This window comes from Dromiciops gliroides, chromosome 3 (assembly GCF_019393635.1).
Source record: "Dromiciops gliroides isolate mDroGli1 chromosome 3, mDroGli1.pri, whole genome shotgun sequence".
Classification (NCBI taxonomy): domain Eukaryota; kingdom Metazoa; phylum Chordata; class Mammalia; order Microbiotheria; family Microbiotheriidae; genus Dromiciops; species Dromiciops gliroides.
In genome coordinates this window covers 511,521,225-511,548,687 of record NC_057863.1, presented here as the reverse complement: position 1 = coordinate 511,548,687, position 27,463 = coordinate 511,521,225, and the positions used below count along the sequence as shown (strand labels likewise).

The 27,463-nt window shown below is 41.8% G+C and overlaps 1 protein-coding gene across 2 annotated transcripts; it reads left to right on the top strand.

Moving 5' to 3' along the window:
- Positions 1-1,239: 1,239 nt before the first annotated feature.
- On the top strand, positions 1,240-26,591 carry VSTM5 (V-set and transmembrane domain containing 5). 2 transcript variants are annotated; one of them, XR_006355669.1, is made up of 5 exons: positions 1,240-1,439; positions 20,711-21,037; positions 21,145-21,285; positions 23,171-23,510; positions 26,322-26,591. XR_006355669.1 is itself a non-coding variant. In XM_043995675.1 (4 exons), the coding sequence occupies exons 1-4, from the start codon at positions 1,349-1,351 to the stop codon at positions 23,212-23,214; spliced, it is 603 nt and encodes a 200-aa protein (XP_043851610.1). In that variant the 5' UTR covers positions 1,240-1,348; the 3' UTR covers positions 23,215-25,830. The 2 variants fall into 2 exon arrangements, 1 of the variants encoding a protein (XP_043851610.1); XM_043995675.1 differs by lacking the exon at positions 26,322-26,591 and having other exon boundaries at positions 23,171-25,830.
- Positions 26,592-27,463: the final 872 nt, after the last annotated feature.

The window sequence follows — 27,463 nt, the reverse complement described above, 5'->3', positions numbered from 1 at the left end:
AACTACATCTTGAAAGAGCATTATGTTCAGCTCTGGATACCACACTTTAGGAAGGTCACCAACAGCCTGAAGACTGGCAGGAGGAGGAGGACAACTAGAAAGAACAGCGAAACAATTTGAAACTATGCCATGAGAAAATTCTCTTCAAGAACTGGAAGATGTTTTCTCTAGAGAAGAGAACGATGGCTGTCTTCAAGAGAAAACTCCAAATCACAGATTTAGATCCAACAGAACCTTGGAGATTAAGGCGTTCATCCCCTTCGTTGATGAAGAAATGGAAGAAGAACAGCCATGAAATGATTTGCCCGTGATCACATGGGCATTAAGTGGCAGAATCGGGATTGGAATCCAGATCCTTTCTCCAATCCCAGTACTATCGACTGTCATGTCGAAGAGGATTGTGATTTGTTTAATCGAAAATGAGTTTTGTGAAATTATGAAGAACAAGCCGGGCCTCCCGACCCACTCCCGACACCCCATCCCCACTCCCGACTTCCACTTTTTTGCAGAGGTATGAGACTCCCAGTTCACTGACTGTATGGAAGGATGCTGCAGCGAAATGGTAAGGATCCTTACTGTGAAATAGCCTCAGCAGAGAGAAATATTTCTGTTCTTCCTGCTGGTTCCACTCAGTTCATTCCAACATCCAAGTCACTTTCCTCACGCTTGTGGCAGATCCTAAGTGCTGTGAGAGAGAAAGCACTCGTTAAGGCGAGCTGCCCGACACTCTCTCGTTCCTAAATGCATTTCCCTGATCTGCAGGGTCCATTAGATAGTTGTTTTGGCTGCCTGGAAAAAGAGAGCTCCTGGGCTAGGATACTCGCCACTTTACCAGCACCCCGTCATCTGGTTAAATCTTGAATCAATAGCAGCATATTGGGTGTGAACAGAAGAAGGAAATGGTCTTTATTTGCCTCCTGAGTCTGTGTGCCTCCTTCTGATTCCCTAGTACCCGTGTCGCCTCATGCCTTTCGCCCGCTTTCTCTCTCCCTCCCTCTCTCCCTTTTTCTCCAAGACTTTCTCCTTTTCTGTCCCTTCTTTCTCAGAACTGGTTTAACCTGAGAGCAGCCAGCTCATTTGGATCAGACACAGGCTGGAAAGGAAGAGGAGGAGGTGGTGGAGGAGAGAGATAAGAAGGAGCGTGTGTGTGTGTGTGTGTGTGTGTGTGTGTGTGTGTGTGTGTGTGTGTGTGTGTGTGTGTGTGTCTGGAAGAAAGGACAGTGGAAAGGCAGAGGAGGAGGGGACGGAGAAAAAGGAGGAGTTGGTCGTGAGGAACCCAGCCCCGCAGCCCAGCAGCTCCAGCGTCTGCCATGCCTCCTGCCCATTAAATGCAGAACAGGGGCTGCTCATGAGGCCACTGCGGAGCTGGAGGAGAAGGAACCGAGGCATCACCCTGGGACTCTTCGCTCTCTGCCTAGCCGCAGTCCGCTGCTTGCAAAGTAAGCGCTTGGAGCTCCCCTATGGGAGCTGGAACCCTGGGGGGTGGGGGTGGGGGGAAGGGAGAGGTCCGCTTCCCGGCCAGTCATTCCTACATGTCTGGAGCTCGGGGCTACTCTGTTTTCTTTCCGCTGAGGTGGAGAGGAGACCGACGGGCTGGGAGGGCAGGGAAATAGTTTGCCTCGAGACCTCCCGGTGGGGTGGTGCCACGCTGCTGCCTGGGGCTGGGCAGGAAATGCATCTTCTGGCCTGGCCCTCGCCGCGGCTTCGGTTCAGAGTCCGCTGTTGGCTGTGAGGACACTTGGCTATTTGCAGCCGGCCAGCGAGCGGCAGGACGGCTGAAGGGAGTGGGGAGGACGACCCGGCGGCCCGGGGCTTTTCGGTCTTTTCAGGTTGTTTTCCCAGGGCCTGAGCGGTAAGGCCCTCGGTGTCCGTCCTTAGAGAGGAGAGGGACCCGGGTGGGTTCGCAGTTCCCTGCCCGAGGGCTCCAAATCCTGGGCTGCACGGCACGTGGCTGGCGAGTTATGGGATCTGAAAGCTGGGAGCCACAGCTGCGCTATAGCTAGGACCACAGTCTCCTTTACAACTCATCCTCCACCCTCACACACACACACACACACACACACACACACACACACACACACACACACACACACACACACCCCTTCTAGTGTGTGATTGCGCGTGCGTGCAGGTGTAGGAAGGATGCTTGTTTTCTCAACTTAAATTTACAAAGCAAAAACAAACAAAAACCTTCGAGAAATAGAGTTCTTGGTCATCTCATTCTCCAGGACAGGATGCTCTGCTCCTCAGGTACCCCTAGGCCAGTCGTAAATTAGCTTCTACCGTGGTAGTTCCCGTATAGTGCTTACCTCCGTGACTGGCACCGAGCAGGCACTTCATAAATGCTTATTAAATTGAATTGAATATAGAGGTAGGGGACTAGACCTGTGATTTCATTAGCATAGGGAATTCCCAGACGAGGCAATTCTCTCTAGTAATGTAGGTCATCGCTTTCTCTGCAATTCATAGCCTTAGAGAGCTACCTAGAGCTATACATAAGAGGTTACTTCTCTTGCTCCGGGGTTACTCAGCAGGTATGTGTCCTGGAGCAAGACTTTTCACCTTTTCTCTTAGGCTCGCTCTTCACTACACCACACTGCCCTTTCACTGGTACATGGTAGGTGGTTAATAAATGTTTCTTTAATTGAATCAATGAGAGGTTCCTTCTATTCACTGACATCTTCCTAGAAAAATTATGGAAACAATTGGGGGGGGGGGGGCGGGGATGCAACCAGCCCTGTGACGTGGGCGAGGAAGGGTTGCTGTTTTTGACATTTGAGTTTTCTTGGACCAAGTTATTCAACTGGGCTGTCTAAATAGAACAAACTACCCCGTTGATGGCTTCCAGATTGCTTCCTTCTTCTTGGGACTGATTCTCCCTCCTCCCAGTGGGGGATACTATGATCCTTGTTAGACCATAGAAGGAGAGCTAGAAAGGATCTCTGAGATCATCTAGGCCAATCTCTATTATTTTACAGATGAGGAAACTGAGACCCATGGAGATTAGTAGCAACCTTTCTTGTAGTAGGTAGTAAATAAGAGAGTCAGGATTCAAACCCAGGTCCTCTGACTACAAATCTACCATTCTTTTTACTAGACCATAACTATGTTTCCCTCCTCTGCTCACTGGCATTTGTTTTGTCAGTATATGCATTTATGTATATGTAGCTCAGTTGACCAGAGGTGATCAGCAATTTTTTGTACTGACAGCAATTCTCAATCACTGGAGACCAATGAAGAGTTCCTTGTGTCATCTCAGCAAGAAGAGTAACCCTCGGGGCAGCTTGGTGGCACAGTGGATAGAGCACCCGCCCTAGAGTCAGGAGTACCTGAGTTCAAATCCGGGCTCAGACACTTAACACTTACTAGCTGTGTGACCCTGGGCAAGTCACTTAATCCCAATTGCCTCACTAAAAAAAAAGAAGAAGAAGAAGAAGAGTAACCCTCAGCAAGGAGCTCAGTACATATCCTCCTCCTTGGGAAGTGCCCCAGTCAAGCAAATCCAGGGTTTCCCTGATCATCCCTGCTCCAAGGACAACAGTAAAGAGGGAATGGGAAGATACATTTGGCTGGAAAAATTGGCAGGTGTGGAGTGAAGGAAAACTGGCAAGTGTGCCATGCTGGTTCTTGGTTATTTTTTTAAATCCTGGAGACACTATCAACATATCTATCTAAGTAATGGGCATACCCCAGTGCTTGGTACTCCCCAAGGCAAAACTCTGAAGTCTCTTCCTTTATTCACCCAGTAGTCTTTCCCTTTCAATACCATCCCACCCCACTTTTGTTAGGTGTCATCTCTTTCTCCTATCCAAATTGGCTGTCAAGAGAGGATTAAGCTAGCAATCTCAATAGATTCTAATTTCTTTGAGCCCATTTCTATTTTGTGTGACATTTCTAATAAGTTTCCTATTTCTATTTTGTGTGACTTAGTTTAGTGCCTGGCATAGAGAAATAAAATTTTGTTAAATGAATGATGAATTTCCATGTGAATTAATGGATTACCTACCCTTTTATCTCTACTTGGCATATCAAAGACCGGTGGGGTTGTAGGAAAAAGTCAGAACAGGGAAAGAGAACAATCTTTTATTAAACACCTACTGTATGCCAGACAATGAGCTAAGTGTTATATATATATATACATATATATATATATATATATATATATATAATTTCATTTGATCTCAAGACCTAAAGGCTGACTTTGGCCACCTATTAGTACCATGTTATTAGACAATAAAATCACATTTAGAAATACCAGAGAGAGGCTTGTAGTCTGAATGACTTAAATTTAAATCCTACCTCTTAGATTTGCCAGCTTGCATGACCCTGGATAAATATGTGCCAAAAGCTACTCCCTAAGGCTTACCTACTAGGTAAGAGACCATTGAAGCAGATTTAGGCTGACTAAAAGAAAGAATTTCCTAACTCCTTGAGCCTGTCCAAAAGTGGAATGAATTTTCCTTGGTGATGGTGAGTTCATTAATTCAAAAAGTATTTATTAAGCATCTGTCAGGTACTAAGCACTAATCTTAGTGCTAGAAATACTAAGACAAAATCCAAAACAGCCCCTGATCTCAAAAAGCTTATCTTCCATTGGGCTGCTCTTCATATGAACTGTGACTTGTGGTCTGAGGTGGCTTTGTTTTGGAGAGTTACCTGTGCTCCCTAGAGACCCCCACTCCGGCAGAACTGACGAAATCACAGATTCTACCAGATCATTTTTTAACTTCAAAACCAACTTATGGGGTACATACTATAGATATTAGCTCTATTTTACAGATGAGGAGCACTGAGGCTCAGGGATTTTAAGTACATTGTCCACAATCCTATAATTAGTCAATGAAAGAAGACCAGAGGTTGGATTTGAACCAGGGCTTTCTGACTCCAAGTCTAGCATTTTATTCTCAGTACCACTCCATCTTAATTCACTTAACCTTTTTAAGACCCAGTTTCTTCCTCTGTAAAAATGGCATTAGTAATAAGGGTTGTTGAGAGTCAGTTTGTCACTGTGATGCCCCACTGGACTTGGAATCAGGGACACCAGGGTTGATATCCTACCTCTTATGCTTCTTACTGTCTCTGTGATCACAGGCAAGTCACTTAATGTCTCTGAGCCTCAATTTCCTCATTTGTAAAACAGGGATAATGATAGCTGAGTACTTATCTGCTTCAAAAGGTTGTTATGACAGCCTCAAACACTTGATACTTACAAGCTGTGTGACCCCAGGCAAGTCACTTAACCCCAATTGCCTCACCAAAAAAAAAAAAAGGTTGTTATGAAATTCAAATTAAAGAATACATATAAAGCCAACTTGAAAGCACTATACAAATGTCAGTTGTTAATGTTGTGAAGATCAAATAACCTAACACACACAAAAGTGCTCTCTGAATTATAACGGGCTAAACATAAGGAAGGCACAGTGACTAAGGCCTAAAGAATTTGAGGCATCAATGAACAGGTAGGGGAGGTACCTTTGGCATCTGAATACTCATTGCCTTTTTGGTTCTCAAAAGTAATTACTACCAGTCTAACTAGTACCCAATGTTCCTCGGATTTTATTTTTTAGCTCTGACAGAGAGGGATAGAGTTTAATGGTCAGTTTGGGAAGAGTGGGCTCTGTTGATGGCTGCTCCGACCCTACTTTAGTTTCCCAGTGAGAAGTGGCTTTGTGGTTCAGATTTCATGCTGAGCTATAGCCTGGGGAAGCAGAAACCTGAAGCCAAGGCCACCAAATGAGTCACAGACCAACTCCAGGACAGCAGAGCCAGGCAGAGGCTGGGCCTGGGCCTGGGCCTGGGCCTAGGCCTTGAGGAGTGAACTGAGGAGCTGCAGCAACTGAGACCAGAACAATTTTTGGAGGTCAGCTGGAAAAAGAGGACTGAGAAGACCAAAAAGCTTCTCAAGAATGTTTGGGAGAACAGCTGAATTATAAGGAAGGCAGCTGGAACCCCCATCTCCCATTGAACACCCACTTTGGGTTATTCCTAGACCTACCTTCTGCACTTGACAAGGCGACCCACACCTTAATGTAATGAGAGTATTGGAATCGAGGGTCCTGGAGCTGAGTTGGGCTTAGGCAGTGCTAGCCCTTTCCTGGATACTGAGATTTTGCCCCTCCACATTTATTTGGAGCCCTGGGCCTTTGTTTTCACACAGGAAGTTGGTAGAGCAGGGAGAAGTGGAGCATAGGAACTGGAGCCAGCTCAAACAGATTGTTAAATTTTCACTGTGAGCATTTACACCTCGAATGGACAAACTACAATAATCAGGGCTCACTTCATTGTTTTGTAGATTGTCTAGACTTTAAAAAGCAACAGAGAAATGTTAATAATACAGATGACACTTAAAAGTGCATCCTTTTTGGAGAGCCGGCTGTTAAACATTTCAGCACAGCTTTTAATGAAGGTCATTCCAGTTTCCTCCTCTGTGAAAATGATTGAATTGGACTCACAGCTCTGACATTTTATGAACCTAATAACTCCTCCCAGTCAGGCAAGAAGTGTAAGAGTCACAAAGATAGATGTTCCTTTCTCCTAATGGCTCCCAGTGCTGATGTAGAGCCTTGCCTATGAGAAATATAGGTAAGTGGAGTGATCTAAATGGCCTTAGAAAGGTCATCACACTCTGGAATTCAACCAAGTAGAAGTGCACTTATGTTAACATGCACACACCCATGGGAGGGTGAAGGAGGAAACTGTCAGTCATTGACCCTTTGGTATGAATTTATTTACTGGGATTGCTTTCCTACTGTGTCTGAATGGAGGGTTTTGATTAAGGGATCAGGAAAGAAGGGAAAAAATGATGGGCCAATTTGCAGCACAGGGACCTGGAAAGGAAGTGAGGAGGGTAAGGGGAGAGTTAATTTCTAAAATATTAGCACCTGAGTCTTCTTCTTGATTCTTTACTCCACCTGGAAAAAATGGAGCCAACATCTTCCTGTCTAGTTCCCTCACGATCACATCCACTTCTGCATTAATAATCCACTTAAAACAATTCCCCTCCTGCCTCCTCTGTATTCAACCTGCCCAGAGAGCAGAGTCCCTGGTGCCATATACAGAAACATGAGGGACTCTCTTCAGAGATAGACCAAAATTAGCCATGTGAAACAACCAAAAGGTTGAGGGGGGAGGGTAGGCTAGCTGATTTCTAAGGAAGGAGGGAGACTTGAAATCAGGAAGACCTAAATTCAAATTTGCCTCAGTTTCCTCATCTGCAAAAATGGGCATTTTCTTTTTTTTTTCTTTTTTTTTGTAAGGCAATATGGGTTAAGTGACTTGCCCAGGGTCACACAGCTAATAAGTGTCAAGTGTCTGAGGCCACACTTGAACTCAGATCCTGAATCCAGGGTTGGTGCTTTATCCACTGTGGCACCTAGCTGCCCCCATAAATGGATATTTTAATAGCACTTACCTCACAGGGTTGTTATGAGGACCAAATGAGTTATCATATGAAAGGTGATTTGCAAACCTTAAAACACTATAAAAAATTCTAGCTAACCCTCCATGTTATGATCCCACAAGGCTGCTTTAGCCCATATGCAAATATACCACACACCATACTACTCCAACACAGTCTACAACCTCTGACTTGTTCACAGTCTTTCATCGTGGTTCTGCTTGCCCACCATGCTTGAAGACCCCTCCTTGTCCTCCACACAATCCTTAAGCCAGCTCCACCCTCAGTTTTCTTTCTCGGTTTTCCTTCTCCCTTTCTCAGGAAAATGGGCTTGGTTGTAGGAGAGTATTTCTCACTGGCAGTAACAGAAGTGGGTGGTGTTGATAGGTTCAAAGATGGAAAGAAAATTCATTTCTTCCCTCAATCTGATTTGCAAGAGTGGGTGGAAGGAAAAACCATGACAAGTTATTGCCATCCATTTTCCACTGAACCACACTTCCATCCATATGTGTATAAGAAGTAAGCAACATGAAATAGTGGAAAAAATACTGGATTTGTCATCAGAAAAATCTGGTTTAGGATTCTGGGTGTCACTTGTATGACCTTAGGCAAGTAATATATGCTCTTGGTGCCCCTGTTTCCTCATCTACAAAATAAGGGGGTTAGACTAGATGATCTCTAAGACCCCTTCACCTCTAAAATCCTCTGGTCATATGTATCTTGTGATCATTCTAAAACATGCCCATCATACTGCTGATCATGACCTTGATTTGGAGACAGGCTTTGGATTCCTAAAAGATCCTTGTATATTCCTTATATCTAATGGAATTTTCTAATTATATCAGTGGAAATCATTTGCTCAGTTATGAAGTACCACATTTCCAGAGTCATCCTTGCACATACAATCCTGTCAGAGTTTCCTTTCTGACTCAAACTTCCTTCATATACTTTGGAGTACTTTTCATTTGTCTGATTTCACACCTAGATAATCTTCAAAATTCAGTGCCTGATACTAATTACACCCCAGTGAAAAATGTAGAATATAGACACCAACCTCCCTTACAAGCACACAAGTTCACAAGGCTCAAAATATAATAGATTATTATTTAGAAGTTAGGGGAAAGCAATAGGATTCATCTCTGATCCCACAAAAAATAATATTTTGTCTCCCCTCACCCCCACCACCTGCAAAAAAAGCAGCCCTCCTCCAGGACTGTATGGGCTAAACAATTTAAAGTACTTCACTAGATATGGTTAACCAAGGGACTGCTCCTCTACATGAGTATTCCCCTCTGCCATATCTCATGCTATGTACATAGAAGTGTTTTTTTCTGAAGTTCTTGCTCCTAGCTGCTCTTAGCAGATGACCCTATCCAATGGTGTGCTGGCCAATGTTTAACAGCTGGCTCTCAAAACGTAAAAAAGCAGGAAATACTTTTTTAAGTTCAATCTACATCATTCACTTATTCTTCATGGCTTTCTCAATCACAATCAACAAAACAATGTCTAGACCTGATTTGTAGAGTTTGCCAATTTCCCAAGGTGTAAATGCTCACATTGCAATTTTAACAATTGGCTCTAGCCTGTTACAACTACCCTGATTCTGTCCCAGGTCCTTTTCACTGTCCTGCTCTGTTAATGCTTTTTGCTGCTTCCCTGCCCACAATTCTCAACTTTCAGTAGAGGTGGTTATTCCTGAGGGATGAATTCTCCAGCCTCTCTGCTAATGTGTGTCAAACCCTTCATTGTGGTTCCCATGGACTCTGGTCTATTGAGGTCTCCTAGTAACCTAATGGAACTTTTTCACCTTGGGTTTATGGTGATATATCAGTTTGCATCTTCTTTCCCCCATTTGCATCATCAGCATTCTCTACAGGTCTAGAACCTCATCAGTATACCCCAATCCTAGAGATAAATTCAAACTATCCCTCAGGTGTCTGGGACATCTGGGTGGAGTTATTCAAAATACCTGAGCTCTTACTAGCTGTGTGACCCTGGGCAAGTCACTTAACCCCAATTGCCTCACTAAAACAAACAAACAAACAAAATACCAGAGCTCTTCCTGAAATCTGCATGTTGAAAATAATCTACTTCTAAATTGGGATTTTAATGGAATTATCCCCTTTTTCTACTTTGACAAACCAAGAGGAAAAGTAACAGTCTCAGAACTTGATTCAAAGATGACTGTTTCTGAAATCTATGTTTCACATTCTCTGAATGTGACAACAACAAACAACTCCACCGTGTCTTCACACTTCTCTTCAGGTCTTCCTGAGTAAGATTTTGAATGTGTTTAGCCCTTCTCATACCTTCTCCCACAGGAGACAAAGTTTACCACAAGCTCCAAGGTGAGCAGGCTCCAGATCTCATCCCTCTTGTGAAATAGTAAGCCACTCTCACCTGAGTGCTCTCATCATGGGGTCTCCATTGAGAAGAGCATCAGTTTGACCACAGTATCTGACCATCTAAAACTGAACCCGACTGGAAGGTTGCGGTGCTGGTGTGTGTCTGCGTGGGGTTTTTTAGAATCCCATGTGTAGAGCTTTGCATGGATAGGATCCTCTCTGCCAGTTCTTCACCTGGTAGCCCCCTTTGGGTGGGATCTTAAGGTGCTCTGATTCAAGAGGCCCTTCAAAGTCCCCCACATTCCTGAATTTCAATCAAGAGATGTTTGTTTGGCTCCTAATAAATGTATATGTGTGTGCATATATGTATATATACACATATAAACTTAAGTAATTCTATAAACATACATGTATATGCACACATGTGTGTACACACACATGTATATATATATATATATATACACACATGCACCATGCATACATTTTCCCCCTTTTCTCCAGTTACATAGCTCTACCCTGGTTCAAGCCCTCATCACCTCTTGCACTAACTACCGAAATAGCCTGCTGGTTGGTCTCTCTACCTGAAGTCTCTTCCCATTCCAGTTCTTCCTCTTCTCAGGTATCGAAGTGATCATCCTAAAGTACAAATCTGATCATGTCACCCTACTATTCAATAAACTCTGTGGCTCCATATGCATGCACGTGCGCACACACAAACACACACACATGTGCACACACATATATACACACATACATATGTATGTCTGTGCAAGTATAGACTTGTACTTTACATATGATATATAATATGTAATAGGACATATATATCTATGTGTGTATATATTTATATATTCTATATAATATATGATGCAATATATAATATGTATTAGAATGAAAGTTACTTCAGAAGGAATGCACTAGCAGTGGGAGGGACCAGGAAAGGCTTCTTGCAAAAGGTGGGATCTGAGCTGAGTCTTGAAAGAAGCCAGGAGCAGAGGTGAGGAGAGAGGACATTCCAGAAATGGAGTACAGGCAGTGCCAATGCATATAGTCGGAGACATTGAGTGTCTCATAGGAGGAACAAGGAAACCAGTGTATCTGGATCATAGAGCACATGGAGGGGATCAAAGTATAAAAACAACTGGAAAGATAGGAAGGGTTTCAAATGCCAAAGACAACCTTTTATATTTGATCCTGAAGGTAATAGAGAGGCCCTGGAGTTTATTAAATGGGGAGGGGGTGGGGGTGACATGATCAGACTTATACTTTAGGAAGATCACTTTGGCAGCTGAGAAGAGGTTGGACTGGAGTGGGGAGAGATTTGAAAGCAGAGGGACCAACTAGCAGGCTATTGCAATAATCTAGGAGTAAGATGATGAAGGTTTACACCAGGGGGGAGCTGTGTGACTAGAGAAAAGGGAAAATATGAGATGTTATGAAAAGAGAAATAAGACTTGTCAATAGATTGTAAGTGAGTCAATAGAGTAAGTGAGTGAGTGTAGAGGTATTCTGGTGTTTAATAACTAGCTCTCTGGGGAGAGGGAAATCTATATATGGTACACTTAAGTTTAATTTGCTTTTTAAACATTTTCTCCATCATTTCCTTGTCTAGACAATCAACAAAACAATAAACCAAGGCCTGATTTGTAACGTTTGCTGATTTCCTAGGTGTGTGTAAATGTTCATACTGAAAAATTAGCAAACAGCTCTCTTGAACTAGTTTAAGTGGGCTCCAAACACACCCCTGTGTGAGTGCCAGTGGAGGATTGAGGGTGACTTGGAGGGTGGTGGCACCCTCCTCAGTGAGAGGGAAGTTTGGAAGAAAAGATAATGACTTTTGTTTTCGATTATGAGGAGTTTGACATGTCTATAGGACATCCAGCTCAAGATGTCCAGTAGGTAGTTGGTGATATGAAACCGGAAGTCAGGAGAGAGGTTCAGATTTGAGTTCACATCTACATGGAGATGATAATCGAATCTCTGGCAGCTGATGAGATCACAAAGTGAACTAGTTCAGAGAGAGAAGTGGACCAAGGACAGACCTTGGGGTTGCCCATGGTTAGTGTATAACTGGATGAAAATTCAAGAAAGGAGATGTCTAAGGAATGTTCAGACTAGCAAGAGAAGATCCAGGAGAGAGAATTGTTACAAAAACCTAGAGAAGAGAGAATACCGAAGGCTTGCAGACAGGTTAAGAAGATGAGGATTGAGAAAAGACCATTATATTTGTCAACTAAGAGATCATTAGTAGCCTTGGAGAGAGCAGTTCCAGTTGGTGAAGTTGGAAACCAGTGTAGAAAATTTAAGAGAATGAGAGTATGTTCTAAAAACATTCTTCACTGACTCCACAATTTTGCTGAAGGACGGCCATGTCTGGATCAACATCACAAACTCCATGTGGCCAAGGACTATGACTTCTCTAAACTGTGCATGCCCAGTAATTGCACCACCACCAGCACCATGTACACATTAGGCGTTGTTTGTCGTAGAATTAATTAATTGATTAATCATTTAATTAATTAGTTAATTGATTGATGCTTCCCTGTCCTCTCTTCGGCTAGTCCCCTAATCTGAGGACACCACTGTCCCTAGCTAAGGAGGAAAGTCTTCTGCCACAAAATGAGGTCACATTCAGCAGAAGAAATAAACAGAGTAGCACTTCTACTGTACCTTTCTTAATTGGATAAAATTTGCAGGGTTTCCCAGGGATGGAGCGCCTGTCTGCAGGCTCACATCTTTACTTACCCACCTGTCTTTCTTCCCACTCCTGCCCACATACTCTAAACAAACAGAGTAGAGGAAACTTTGCATTCACCACATGCGGAACCCACACCTTCTTTCCCCAGGAACCCAGGAACCCAGAACCCAGGAAACAATGCACCCAGATAACCATCAATTTGAACAGTTTGGCAATCCCTGCGAATGTTTTGAATCAACCTCATAAAATCAGACCTGCATCATCTCTCTGAAAACCACTGGGCTCAGTTTTCCATTAAAGTATTTGAAAAGTATGTTTTTGAACAATGTAACCTTCCTCATCTTACAGTCAGTTTGTTTGCTCACATATATTTCATGTAGAGCCCTGGATAGGAATTTCTGAGAAAGTTATTATTCTTTTCATGCCATTACATTCATAAGTTAATTGAAGGCAAATTCCTTGTTTTTTTACTTTGTATCCCTAGCAATTAGTATTGTGCCTGGCACATAGTAGGTACTTTTAAATACTTTTTGACTAACCGACTGACATATTTATTCACTCTTGTGAGATGATTGATGTGGCTATTGCTAGGTCAATTTTTTTTTTCTGGAAAAAAATATTAGTAGAATTCTCCATCATTGCAACTAGTGGTGTAATGAGGAAAGGAATTCTCTTGGACTCAACAATCAATCAACAAGCATTTATTAAATTGCTACTATGTGGCAGGAACTCTGCTAAGTGCTAGGACTACAAAGGAAAAAAATTTTATAGTTTCTGCCCTTAAGAAACTTACATTCCATCAGGAGAAAAAAATGTGTGCATGTGTATATACACTAATTATCTTGTATGACATGTATACATATTACATGTATAGAAAACATATTATAATTTGGTGTGTCCATATACACCAATTACCTTGTATAACATATGTTATACATGACATATACAAAGCATATGGTGTATATTATATGTGTTGTACAAGGTAATTGGTGTGTGTGTATACACATCAAACTATACCACACATGTGTGTACATAACAATTGCCTCGTCTAACATATATCACATGTACATGTATATATGTATACATGTACAGCATGTATTGTATACATATACAATTGCTTTGTATAATGTGGGGACCAATTTTTAATTGGGGAGTGTTAGCTAAGCAGCTCACCGCAATATTGGGGCAAGGAAGGAGACTGGCAGACTCCCTCAAAACAGAGCAGGATTATTTAACAAGAACGAACTTAAAAAAACCCACACAAATAGAATCAGTAGGATCAAGGGAAAGGAAATAAAATGGGGAAAAGGGAAATTATACAACCTGAATAGCACCAACACCCAGGAATCAGCTGAGAACACACAGCAGCATTCTGTCGCCTTCCAGCTTCAAGCTGGAATGCAAAAAAAAGCCTCCCTTCTTCCCAGCAGAACCCAGGCTGACCACACATGGCCCCCAGCCAATTGGCTGGCCGCTCTGACAGTCACATGACTGCCTTCACTAGGCTTCCAATCATTATAATTTTGCCAGGCCCATGTAGGTGTCTGGCGAGTGGTGATGACATGAGGTGACAGCACCATGGCAACGGCTACAACCAGTGGGTGGAACACCATGCCATTTGCGGAGCCCCAGAGGCCAGTGCATGTTCTGAGGTTTTTTAAAAAATTCTAGCCAAAAGATGGGGTCATAAAAACCTCAAATAACAATTAATTCTTTACAATAATGTGTTATATATTATAGGTGTTATATATATACAAGATAATTGATCCATATATACACATACACAGCAAATTATAACATATTTCTTATTTCTGCCTTTTTAGATTTGTTTGCAATATCTCAGTGCCAATTTTTGTAAAAGTTCCATGTGGTGTTGACAAATATCTATATTCCTTTGCAGGCCTATTTAAAAAACATTATACATCTTTGAGCTCTGGTTTCTCTAGCAATTTGTTTAATTCTGTATTTTCTCTTTGTTTATTTTCTTGTTAGAATTATCCAAAGCTGGGAGAGGAATGTTGAAACCTCTTGTCATTATTTCGTTACTGTCCGTGTTCTGTAAGCTCATTAGGCAAGAGTCAATAAGCATTAATTAAGCATGTGCCAGGAGCAGTGCCAAATGCTGGAGATACAAATACAAGAGAAGTCTCAGAGTCACTAGCACCTTCATTTTTTTAATCCTTTCTTTTTGGAGTTTTGCTTATTAGTTCATTTTTCTTTACTGCTTTTATCTAGTTGTCTAATTCTTCCCTCTTTTCCCCCTTCTCAGTCAAGTAAAATTCTGTCCTGTTCATTTTGGTTTTTTATTTCACTTTTCGGTGCCTCTTTTAAAAGAGAATTTATCTCTCTTGTTCTATTCATTATCCATCCTCTCTGTCTACTCTAGACTCCCCTTCTCTGGTTTATGGCCCCTATACTTACCCAACCCCTTTTTATTCTCTGAATTCCTCATGGAATCAAAACTTCTGAGGTACCCATTGTAGGTTTTCCAATCTAAGAAGTTTCTGCTACTGTCTTGTAAAGCTTATCTCCTGCCCTCCCCTCTTCCATTGTACAGAAAAGTATCAATTTCTGCAGGTGATAGGACACTGCCCCATGGCAAAACACCCTCCACACACCTGTATTTAAGTTTCACCTCTACCTGGGTGACCTTAGGCAAGTATCTGAACCTTAGTCTTCGCTGAACCTCACTTTCCACATCTGTTAAATGATGGAGTTGCAGTAGATGGTTTCTGTGGTACCTTCATGCTCTAGATTGGACCATGATCCTAATAAATGATTTTTCATTTTTTTTCATTCACTGATTCATTCATTGTAATCCTTAGTTCCTTGTCCCCAAACTTAACCTCAACCACAAGGAATATTGGGTGAGAAGGGGGTTATTAGAGGGAGGCTCTTCCTTTTATTTCATGCAGACAGTTGAAAGACTCAGAATATATCTTTGCTCACATCTTAGAAGCTCTTGGCCCTGGGGTTAACCAATCCCCAGCCATGCCCTTGGGCACCTCCCTTCCTCCTACTGAGTATACTTAGGCTCAGCTAAGGTTCTCCCAGTCACACCCTGCCAATACCAAGATGGCTCTGGACACAAAGCAATATTCATCAACAGAGGTGAGTCACAACACTCCTCTCTGCAGTGGGTGGAAGTTACAGGGAGGTAAACTTTGACGAACACTTTCTTACCATTAAAACTGTCATATAGGGGGCCAGCTAGGTGGCACAGTAGATGGAGCACCGGCCCTGGAGTCAGGAGGACCTGAGTTCAAATCCAGCCTCAGACACTTGACACTTACTAGCTGTGTGACCCTGGGCAAGTCACTTAACCCTCATTGCCTCACCAAAAAAACCCCAAAAAAACAACAACAACAAAAACTGTCATATAGGAATGGACTGACTCAGTAGATGGTAGTGACTTCCCCACCGACAGAAGTCTTCAGGTGAATGTTGGGTGATCACTTGTCAGGGACACTATGGATGCCACTTCCTTTTGAAGAATGGGATGAACTTTGAAGACCCTTTCAGCTCTCAGGTTCCATGATTCTGTGATTCTTAGGTCTGGTCAGTAGCCGGCATACAATGCTACAGAGTTCCATGTTCAACCATGGGACTGAAGCTCAGTGGCAGATTTAAACTGATCAGTCATCTAACTGAACCTGGATAGAATGGGCCAGCCAGCTACTCACTGGTTAAACCTACATCTGAGAACCTGGTTCTTCCCCTCTTGCTAACACTTAGGCAACATGTCACCATCTGCACTTTCCTGAGGCCATTAAGCAGGATGTGGGGCCAGATAGGGAGTTTCTCTCCCACCTATCCAGGAGGACCACCTGCTGCTTGGGACTTGGAGTGATGGATAAACCCCTGAACAAAAGATTCAGAAGCATTCAGCTTTCCCAGCTGAGCCTTTGTCTTGAGCTTTGCAAACTGGAATCTTTCTCAGACCTGTGGCATTTGCCTTGGGCCCTCAGTTATCAGTAAGAAAGATGGGGTGAAGCTCAAGGATCAATGTGGCCAAGAAAATGTGAAATCAGTTCCTTGCATTTTTAAATCACTCCCTTCTCCTTCTCCACACTCAGCTGCCAGACATGCTGCAGTTTGCTCCCAGGGGATAGGGTATCTGCAATATTTAGGTTAAGTGGAACTTTGCTCATGTTTAGCCTGTGTTGGCATATAGTAGGTGTTCTTGACTAACCTCCTTATTTCACAGACACGGGCTCTGAGGCCTAAGGGAAGTTACGGGTGGTGAAGCAGGTAGAGTGCTGAGTCTGGAGTCAGAAAGACCTATGATTGAATCCTGCCTTGGACACCTAACAACTGTGTGACTGGCTAAGCAAGTCATTTAAATTTCTCTCTGTCTAGTTTACTCATCTGGAAAATGAGGACAGTAATAGCACCCACCTCACAGTTAGGTTTGTCATGAGAATCAAATGAAGCGACATACATGCAAAGTGGTTTGTAAATCTTAAAGCACCATCAAAAATGCAAGTTATTATTATTGTTGAAATGTTTCATTTATGTCCAATTCTTTGTAACCCCATTTGGGGTTTTCTGAGCAAAGATACTCGAGTGGTTTTCCATTTCCTTCTCCAGTTCATTTTACAGATAGAAAACTGTGGCTAATAGGGTTAAGTGACTTGGCCAGGGTCACCCAGCTAGTAAGCATATGAGGCTGGATCTGAACTCAGTTCTTCCTGACTCCAGGCCCTATACACTCTAGCCACTGCACCACCTACTTGACCCTGACTTTTATTATTAGTTAAAGGTACAGAAAAGATTAGGAGCTCCCTATACTGATGGAATCACAAGGCTTGTTACTACACATACACACACACTTTGCTAACCTAACTTCACAAATCTATTTCCTTATTAACTGCTTCTTGCAAGGTGCAGAGGCTATTTGGCTAAACCTGGGGTCAGGAAGACTTGACTAGCTGGGTGACCCTGGAAGTCACTTCACTTCCTCCATTAAGCTTGGCTTCCTCATCTGTAAGATAACAAAAGCACCATAGAGGCAGCTAGGTGGTGCAGTGGATAAAGCATCGGCCCTGGATTCAGGAGGACCTGAGTTCAAATCCAGCCTCAGACACTTGACACTTACTAGTTGTGTGACCCTGGGCAAGTCACTTAACCCCCGTTTCCCTGCAAAACAAAACAAAACAAAAGCACCTACTTCCAAGGGTTGTTCTGTTGATCAAATGAGATAATATATGTATATTGATTTGCAAATCTTAAAATAATACATAAATCTAGCAATTATACTATTATTATTGCCTCATCTGGGAAATAAGTGGAAAATTGTTCCATCGCTCCCCCTGCTAAAATTTTAAGGTAGAACACAGCCTGTTTTCCTCTTTCTTCTTTCTTTGTGCAACTGATTGGTCCATTGAGAAGACCCCGTGAACTACAATCAGACATAGGTGTAAATATAAAGAATTCTACACACGTGGTAGGTTTTTCCTGGCCTTGTCTAGGTCTGATTTCACAGTGTTTCAAAGATAGTAGAGTGGATTACTCATTAAGTCAGTTGTTTTAGCAGTTGACAGACAATTTAATTGCCTAGAAACCACATTCATTTTTATGACCTACATACAACAAATAGATATAATGTTCTCACAACAAATGGCCTAGGGGAAGTAGGGAGAAAATATGTACCAGTTCTAGGGATTACCTTAATAATTATTCAAGGCCATTCCAGTAGGACAATAGAAAAAATGTGGGATTTGGAGTCAGCAGACCTGGGTTCGAATCTTGACTTGACTACCTACTACCTGTTTGACCCTGGACAGATTATTTCACTTGTCTAGGCCTTAACTTCCCCATCTCTAAAATTAGGGGAAAGGCTAGGTTTCTTCAGATTCCCCCAAGCTCTAAGTCTGTGTTCCTCCTTAGCTACCCTGTCATTTTGTTGACATGGGATGTCTTTCTTTTTCATTTTTACCTCATCCCACCTGGATTTGTAGTGTAGTATAGTAGAAAAAGCTCTGGGTTCAAGTCCTTGCTCTTCCAATAATTACTTGTAACCTTGGCCATGTCAATTGCCGATGGGGAAATCGAGGTTCAGAGAGTATATGTGACTTTTCTTAGGTTTAGTAGCTTTGGAAGGACTGGACTCCTGAGGGGGGAAAAAAAGAGGGTGCAAAAGGTAAGGTAAACTGAACTCAGTTACCTTACCTATAAAAGGAGGGAAGTAGACAGGTGGACTAGTTGATCTCTAAGGTCCCATTCATCTTTAACATTCTATGATTCTAGGGGCAGCTAGATGGCGCAGTGGTTAAAGCACCAGCCCTGGATTCAGGAGGACCTGAGTTCAAATCCGGCCTCAGATACTTGACACTAGCTGTGTGACCCTGGGCAAGTCACTTAACCCCCATTGCCTGCAAAAAAAAAAAAAATTCTGATTCTAATCTATGGCTCTTGCTTTCTGGCTTTGTTCTAACCTGAAGAACAATGGTAGTTTAATTAGGAATTACAGTGAGGACTCTGAAAAGCATGTCTCATAAGCAGTAGGCTACTGTTTAGCCTACTGTAAAGAAAAGATGGCTATCTTCACATGCTTGACAGGCTGTATTGTATGGGAAGGAACAATGTGTTCCTTCCTAGGCATAGCAGCCTGGTGTATATAGTAAGTAGTAAAGGGGGTGGTGCCGGTAATTGGAAAAACTGGCTGGGCCTCAGTTTCTCCATCAGCAATATAAAGGAATTGGTCTAGATAACCTCTAAGATCCCTTATGCTCCTAAGAGTCTGATTTCACTGAGTTCCTATAGGTTGTTATGTTGTTCAACCAGGCCCTTCACCCTCACTAATATAAATTCCTAGGTCAGAACATTGCCCATAAATTGCACTGGCAGTTGCCAAGACTTTAGTATAATTTGTGGGTGCTGAAAAATTTCCCAACCCAAAAATATTTCATTACTGGTCTACTGCAGTGCGAGAAATCCCACGCATCTTTCAACTCTCTCAATTTAATGAATTGACAACCCTAGTCAGAATATAAATATGTTTTCTTGGAACATGAAATAATTAGCACTTTAACATGGAATTTATTTAGCAACCAAACTCTAGTTCTATCAGCTAGTAAGGAACAAAACATCGGATAGGTGTGTACAGGGGAGTAAGAAAGAGAGCAGAGAATAGTTTGTGGCTGGGTACTGAGTGTGGTGTGGAGGACCAATATGAAGCTTTCATTTCGCTGATAAGGAAATTGAAGCCCAGGGAGTGTATGTGACTAACCTTAGGTTTAATGGCTTTGGAAGAACTGAGCCCACGGGGGCGAGAGAGAATTCTGAAAGAAACAATTTTTTAAAACCACCCTTCATAATTTCACAATTTTGCCAAAGGATTGATTCTCTTTTCTCCATTAAAAGCATCCTCTAGGGGCAGCTAGGTGGCACAGTGGATAGAGCACCGGCCCTGGAGTCAGGAGTACCTGAGTTCAAATCCGGCCTCAGACGCTTAACACTTACTAGCTGTGTGACCTTGGGCAAGTCACTTAACCCCAATTGCCTGACTAAAAAAAGAAGAAAAAAAAGAAGCCTCTTAACTAAATAATCAAAGCAGTGTTTAAAAAAAAAAAAGCATCCTCTAATGCCTCATGGGAGTGTGGACACTTCTGTGAGGTCAATCTGAGAACTCAAAGGTTAAGGGGCCACAAGTCCCATGGAGCTAGAAAAGCTTCCCATCTAGATCCAACAACCAACTACATGCCTGTTTATGCATGCCTCACTACGTTAGGAAAGGCTTATCACATGAAAGGTGACTGGCCAGCAGGGGATAAGTTCTTTTGGCCACAGAAACCCATGGATACTATCTCCCAAGATATAGAGTGGTTGTGATTTCAGTTGGTAGAGGGTAGACACACACCTTGATAAATTAAAACACTCTTGAATTGGCATGGACCTATTTACCACCTTGGACATTTTGGTGACTGCTATGTCATGTGTCATCAGCATCTACAACCACCTGCTCTGGCTGTGTTGAGTAGCAGTCTGGCCCAGGGGCAAGAGTACTGAACAGTCATGAGCACTGGATTTGAATCCTGCTCCCTTCTACTTATTAGCAGTGTGGGCTTAGGCAAGTAACTCTCTGAACTTGAGTTGAGTGATAAGGGAACAGTAACATTTATTGATGCAGCCTATCTCACAGAGCGGTTGTGAGGATCAAGTTAGATAATGTATGATAGGGATTCAAAACTAGAGAGTGCTATCTATCATTAGAAGCTATTATCCTGCTGAATCCATCCTCACAACTCCCAAATCTCCTGTTTCATGTTGCAGGCCAGGGGGTGTCGCTGACCATTCCACAGCCCAACATCAACGCCACAGTGGCCCAAGACATTCTACTCTCAGTGGAATATTCCTGCCATGGAGTACCTACCATCGAGTGGAAATATACATCTTACTGGGGGATGCAAAAAATTGTGGAGTGGCAACCTGGAACCCAAGCCAACATCTCCCAAAGCCATAAGGGTCGAGTGTGTACTTTTGACAATGGTTCAATTCAGCTCTTTAGAGTAGGTGTGAGAGACACCGGTTACTACACGGTCACTGTGACTGAAGGCCTTGGAAGCAGCCAGTTTGGCATCATTGTGCTCCATGTGTCTGGTAAGGAGGCCCCAAAGGGTCCTTCCACATCTAATTGAACAGAAAATGTGTTTGGGGCATATTTCATAATATTAAGAGAAATTATGCCCCCCCCATCCTTTCTCTAGAGATTCTCTATGAAGATCTACATTTTGTGGCGGTCGTCCTGGCTTTTTTGGGTGCCGTGGCCACGGTGTTAATCAGCCTCATGTGGGTCTGTAATAAGTGTTCATACAAATTCCAGAGGAAGAAGAGACACAAACTGAAAGGTAATTCTCTTGATCTTGTGATCACTGAGTCTTTATGTTTTCTATGACAACCTTGCCATTAATGGAAGCTCTGGCATTTGGGAGATCTTCCCCCAGTTTTTAGGTAATTTTTTTTTCATCTAAGACCCATGATTTCATCAGTGTAGGAAGCTCCTGATGAGGAAATTTCTTTACTGGTCCAGACTGACACATTCTCTGCAACCTATGTCCTGGCACACTGAGAGGCTAAGTGACTTGCTCAGGATCACATAGACAATATGTGCCAGAAGCAGAATTTGAACCCAGGTGTTCCTGACTCAGAAGTCAACTCTATCCATTATGTCACACTGCCCCTTTCTTTGCTTTCTTTCTTTTTCTTTTTTTTCTTGTATTTGCTGCTTAGCTTTTTTAAAAAATATATATTTTTTGTTACATTTTAAGTTCCAAACTTTCTCCTTCCCTCCCCACCTTGCAGCAGAGAAGGTCACTATTTGAAACATATGTGTGTGTTTCATATATACATATATGTGTGTATATGTGTGTTTATGTATATATGTATGTGTATATATATATATACACATACATATATATGTATACATACACACATAGTTGTAAAACCATACTATGCATACTTATCTTTATCAGTTCTTTCTCTGGAAGTAGATAGCATCTTCCTTTATAGGTCCTTTGAGGTTAATCTGAGTATTTATGATACTCAGAATAACAGTCATTCATAGTTCTTAGAAAAATATTGTTGTTACTATATACAAAATTATTTTGGTTTTGCTCATTTCGCTCTTCATTATTTCATTCAAGTCTTTGCAGGTTTTCCTGAAATCCATCTGCTCATCATTTCTTAAAGCACAATAGTATTCCATCACAATCATATACCACAACTTATTCAGCTATTCCCCAATTAATGGGTATCAATTTCCAGTTCATCACCACAAAGAGAGGTGCTGTAAATACTTTAGAACATATTGGTTCTTTTCCTTTTTCCCTGATCACCTTGAGAAATTGACCTAATAGTTGTATATACAAGTTTTATATCTCTTTGGGCATAATTCCAAATTGCTCTCCAAAATCTTGGATCAGTTCACAGTGAGTAAATTCGTGTCCCAATTTTTCAACATCCCCTCCAACACCTGTCATTTCCCCTTCTATCATTTTTTAGTCAATCTGATAGGTATGATGTGGTACTTCAGAGTTGTTTTAATTTGTATTTCTCTAATCAATAATGATTTTGAGCATTTTTCATATGACTACATATATCCAAAAACAGCCTGTTCGTATCTTTTAGCCATTTATCAATTAGGGAATGACTCATATTCTTATAAATTTAACAAAGTTCTCTATATATTTGAGATGAAACCTTAATCTGAGAAACTCCATAAAACTTTTACCCCAATTTTCTGATTTTCTTCTAATCTTGGCTACTTTGGTTTTATTTGTATAAAACATTTTTAATTTAATGTAATAAAAATTCTCCATTTTACATCTCACAGTGCTCTCTCTTTCTTATTTTTCTATTCATTAGCCTTATGGGTAATATGTTCTGTGTTCTTCTAATTTACTTACAATATCTCCCTCTGTATCTTGGTATAAATATTGGTATATACCCATTTTCTGCCAGGCTGCTTTCCAGTTTTCCCAACAATTTTTTTTTTTTTACCAAATAGTGAATTCTTATCTCATAAGCTTAAATGTTTACATTTGTCAAACATAAGATTACTATAATCATTTACTACTGTGCATTGTATGTCTACTCTTTCTACAGATCAACCTTTCTATTTCATAGGCAGTACCGGATAGTTTTGATGATTACTACTTTATGAAACTGTTTAAGATCTGGTACTGCTAAATATACTGTATCTTTCACATGATTAATATGTCATTTCATTTGCAGAAAGCACAACTGAAGAGATCGAGCTGCAAAATATTGACTGTTAGCCAAGTCCAGGCTGAAGGACATTCCTACCTCAAGCAAAAAAAAAGACTTGATTTTAAATGAAACAAGCAAACAAAACTAAACACCCAACCCTGCCACCTTCCACAGCTTGAGCATGTTTTTGTACAGATTTTTTTTTCACAGGATAGAACTTCATCCCTGATGAGTGATCCAAGGACACATGAAAATTTATAGGTCTGATCAAGGAGGAAGAGAAGGACCCTGGATGAACAGGGCATCAATCAGTTTCCACCCTTAAGCTGAAATCTTGTGGAAGGTTGTGTTGGGGTTTAAACAAGTGAGTCACTGCTTTTGCAAAAGAGTTTGAATGAAGAACTCCCATTGGTTATATCTTCAGTGCAATAATGGTCCATAGTGTCTTCCAAAGGAAGACCAATTAAGATGGAGAAATCTGTACTAAGACATGGCCAGCCTCATGCTAACCCTCCTCATATGATGCTATGAGTGTGGTGACAGGGCTATAGGAAGCTGTTGTTGAACTGTTTCAGTTGTGTCCTTCTCTTTGTGATCCCATTTGGAGTTTTCTTGGCAAATATTACTGGAGTAATTTGCCATTTCCTTCTCCAGCTCATTTTACAGATGAAGGCCTGAGGCAAACAGGGTTAAGTGACTTACCCAGGGTCATACTAAGTATCCGGGGCCAGATTTAAACTCATAAAGATGTCTTCCTCTCACCAACCTGCCCCATATGGGAAAGAAGTACCATATTTTTAAAAAAACAAACAAATCCTGACATGACCTACAGACTTAGTGTGTACACAGCTACACATTTGTGTATGCACACTATGGACGCACCTGCGCCAGGAATAGAACCCACTTCTTTGGATTCTTCATATCCCATACAGCCCATTATTTCATGCATCATTGTAATATATCACTCAGTACATATTATACCCATTACATTGGCCCTGAAAAGGTAATTCGAAAATATAGGTAGTCCATAATTTTCAAATGACCCATACATACAAAGAACCACCACCTCCCCTGCTCCCACCAGAACCTGAGCTGTTGAGAGATTTTAATAGACTGAAAGCTCAACATGAATCAGCAGTGTGACTTGGCAGCTAAAAAGGAAATCTCATGCAATCTTGGGTTGCCTTGATCACAGCACTTCCAGAATATTTTGTTCAGTTCTAGGCACTACATTTTGGGAAACACTTGCATGGTTTGAGGAGGGTGACAAAGATGATGAAGCCACTGGATATCAGTCCACGAAAGGACATAGCCCAACCTCTATGAAATAATAATGGTTAGCCTAGAAAAGAAAAATTTGGGTGGAGCATGACTGCTATCTTCATGTATTTAAATAGCTTTTATATGGAAGAGTGAGTAGATTTGTTGACCTGAGGGAAAAACTAGGATCAGGGAGTAGAAGCCACAGAAATGAAAATTTTATTTTGATCTAAGGATAAAATATGGCAACAATTCAGTGTCCTGAGTGGATTAGGCAGCTTTCCTTATCACTTTTAAGTAGGTGCTGGATAACCACTTAACCAGGGCTCTGTGATAGAGGGGATTCTTGTAGGTTGGATAAAACCATCTCTATCTGGGTGACCCTAGGCAAACCTTTCAACATCCCCTTGGGCCTGAGTTTTCTCAGCTGTAAAATGAGGTGGAACAAAATGGCCTCTGGGGTCCCTTTCAACTCTTAAATCAATAATCCTCTGACCTCTAAGGACCATTCCAGCTCTGAGATGCTTTGACTGGTTAAGTCATGGAAGCTGATGTTGTGTTTTTTTTTTTAAAAAGTCCTTGGGATTGTCAAGAAGTTATGAGTTATGAAGCAAAGGAAGGAAAGAAGTTGTGAAAAGAAGATAGGAAAAGAAAAGAGCAACATGAGAACACAGCATCTAATGGAAAAGGTACCCGCAGCTGGGAGAGAGTTGGAGACTGCTTGTTTTCAGCAACAGAAATAGGAAACCAAAAGTCAGGGACTCCAGTACTAGCTACTTTATTACCATTTTACTGGCCTCCATTTATTTCACTTCTCCAGGCTAAGTTTCTCTGCTATCCTAAACTACCTCATAACCAGATTACAAAGTGAAAGCAACAGAAAATTGTAAAGCTCAGAAGTTCTAGAAAGTAAAGTATCACATGCAAGAATTTCTCAATAGCCTGGAACTCAAGAATTGAAGCTCCTTGAAGGCAATTTCACTTTCCTCTCAATATTCCCAGTACCTAGAAGTGTCTTGTGCACGGGGGAATCTTAAGTACTTGTTGAATCTTGAACAAATGGGGGGAATGTTACAGAAAAGGGGAAAAAGAACTGTGTCAGATGAGCAATCCATGATGGGAACAGATAAATGCCTTTGATACCTGAGAGTTCAGATATCTAGAACTCTTGGTTGGAAAGATAGTTTGGGGGAAAGGGGAGGGAGTTTACCCTGTTTCAGGGGACCACGTGATAGAAATATCCCTATTTTTGTCTTGTGAAGGAATTCTGCCTTTTTCCACAACAGGAAAATCATCTTGATTAATTGTTAAAAGTGCAGGGGCAGGGGCAGCTAGATGGCACAGTGGTTAAAGCACCAGCCCTGGAGTCAGGAGTACCTGAGTTCAAATCCGGCCTCAGACACTTAACACTTACTAGCTGTGTGACCCTGGGCAAGTCACTTAACCCCCATTGCCCCGGAAAAAAACAAAAACAAAAGTGCAGGGGCAGCTAGGTGGCGCAGTGGATATAGAGCACTGGCCCTGGAGTCAGGAGGACCTGAGTTCAAATTTGGCCTCAGACACTTGACACTAGCTGTGTGACCCTGGGCAAGTCACTTAACCCCAATTGCCTCACCCCCCCCCAAAAAAAAGTGAATCATAGGATGTTATATTCCATACTGTAAAACATAGGACTGTGCTAAAGACAGAAATAAAACCTAAAACTTGATCCCTGACTCTTGATGTCCAAATAAATACTTTAAGAGGAAAACAATACCAAAAGGGGGGGGGGGAGACTCACTAAATGTACATAAGGACTACTGCAGGCTGCATGTTGCCTTAGTTTGAAAATGTATCATCTATGTTTTATTGTATTTTTATTTATTTTGTTAAATATTTTGTAATTAGATTTTATCCTGGTTCTCCCCACACTCAGGACTGTTTCAGGCAGCCAGTGGTATTGGACACCTCTGCTCTAGGAATCATTCTTCCCATTTTACAGATGGAGAAATTCTGGTTAAGGGAGATAAAGCGATTGCCCTGGTTCACACAGCTGCAAAATATCAGACCCGGTATTTGGACCTGGGTCTTCCTGACTCACATTTTGTCTGCTATGCCGCACTGCCCTCTACTCATCGACTTGACCACATACTGAGGATCAGTAAAACTGTATAGGAAATTCTGAAATGAACGTCAGACTATTAAATAAAAAGGAAGTTGGTGTTTATTTTTTCTCTTATATGATTAACCACTAGTAAAGCCTATTATTAATGAATAGACTGCAATTCATCCATCCCGATCTTTTCATTCTTTGTGATTGTTGTCCATAGTCCTCTACAGAGAAGATCCATGTCTTGGATCTATGTAAGTAATAACAACAAGCATTTCTATAGTGCCTACTATGTGCCAGGCACTGTGCTAAGCACGTCACAGATAATATTTCACTCGATCCTCACAACCATCCTGGGAGATAGGTGCTGTTATCCCTATTTTAGTTGAAGAAACTGAGGCTTGGTAACTCACCCAAGATCACATAGCTACTAAGTGCTCAAGTCAAATTTGAATTGGAGTTTTACTGACTCCTGGTCCAATGTGCCACCATCTACTGCGCCACCTAGTGGCCTCTGGAGAGGTTTCACTCTTTCCAGTCTGGGTCTTTTTACATTTCAAAGATACCAAAGGAGCTCTCAGGCTAACACCAGGATTGGCCCACCTTTTTCCAATCACATCAAAAATGTGTTATTGAGAACCAGAGTACTCCAGCAGATAAAACCTTGCTGACATAGTTTGCTTGAAAACCTCACACACAAAGCCGACTAGTAGCTTCTGTTTTAATCAGGGATGTCAGAAATCTTCTAGTTGTTAAAAACAAAGAGCTCAGCAAGCTATAGGCACATGGGGGATGGGGGAAATCTATTGGAAAAGAAAAAAATTCAGCCTTGTCCCCACTGAGTGCAGTTTTGGGCCAGAGAAGTACAAGGAAGTATCCACAGTATCAACGGAAAAGAAGAGACATGGAGATCCCTTCTTTAGATACTCACAACGATACCTAACGATACCTAATTTTCTCTGACATTT

Coding starts and splice junctions, on each gene's coding strand:
- VSTM5 (XM_043995675.1), top strand. CDS start 1,349: ATGAGGCCACTGCGGAGCTGGAGGAGAAGGAACCGAGGCATCACCCTG. Junction 21,038..21,144: donor CATTGTGCTCCATGTGTCTG/GTAAGGAGGCCC, acceptor TCCTTTCTCTAG/AGATTCTCTATGAAGATCTA. Junction 21,286..23,170: donor GAAGAGACACAAACTGAAAG/GTAATTCTCTTG, acceptor TTTCATTTGCAG/AAAGCACAACTGAAGAGATC.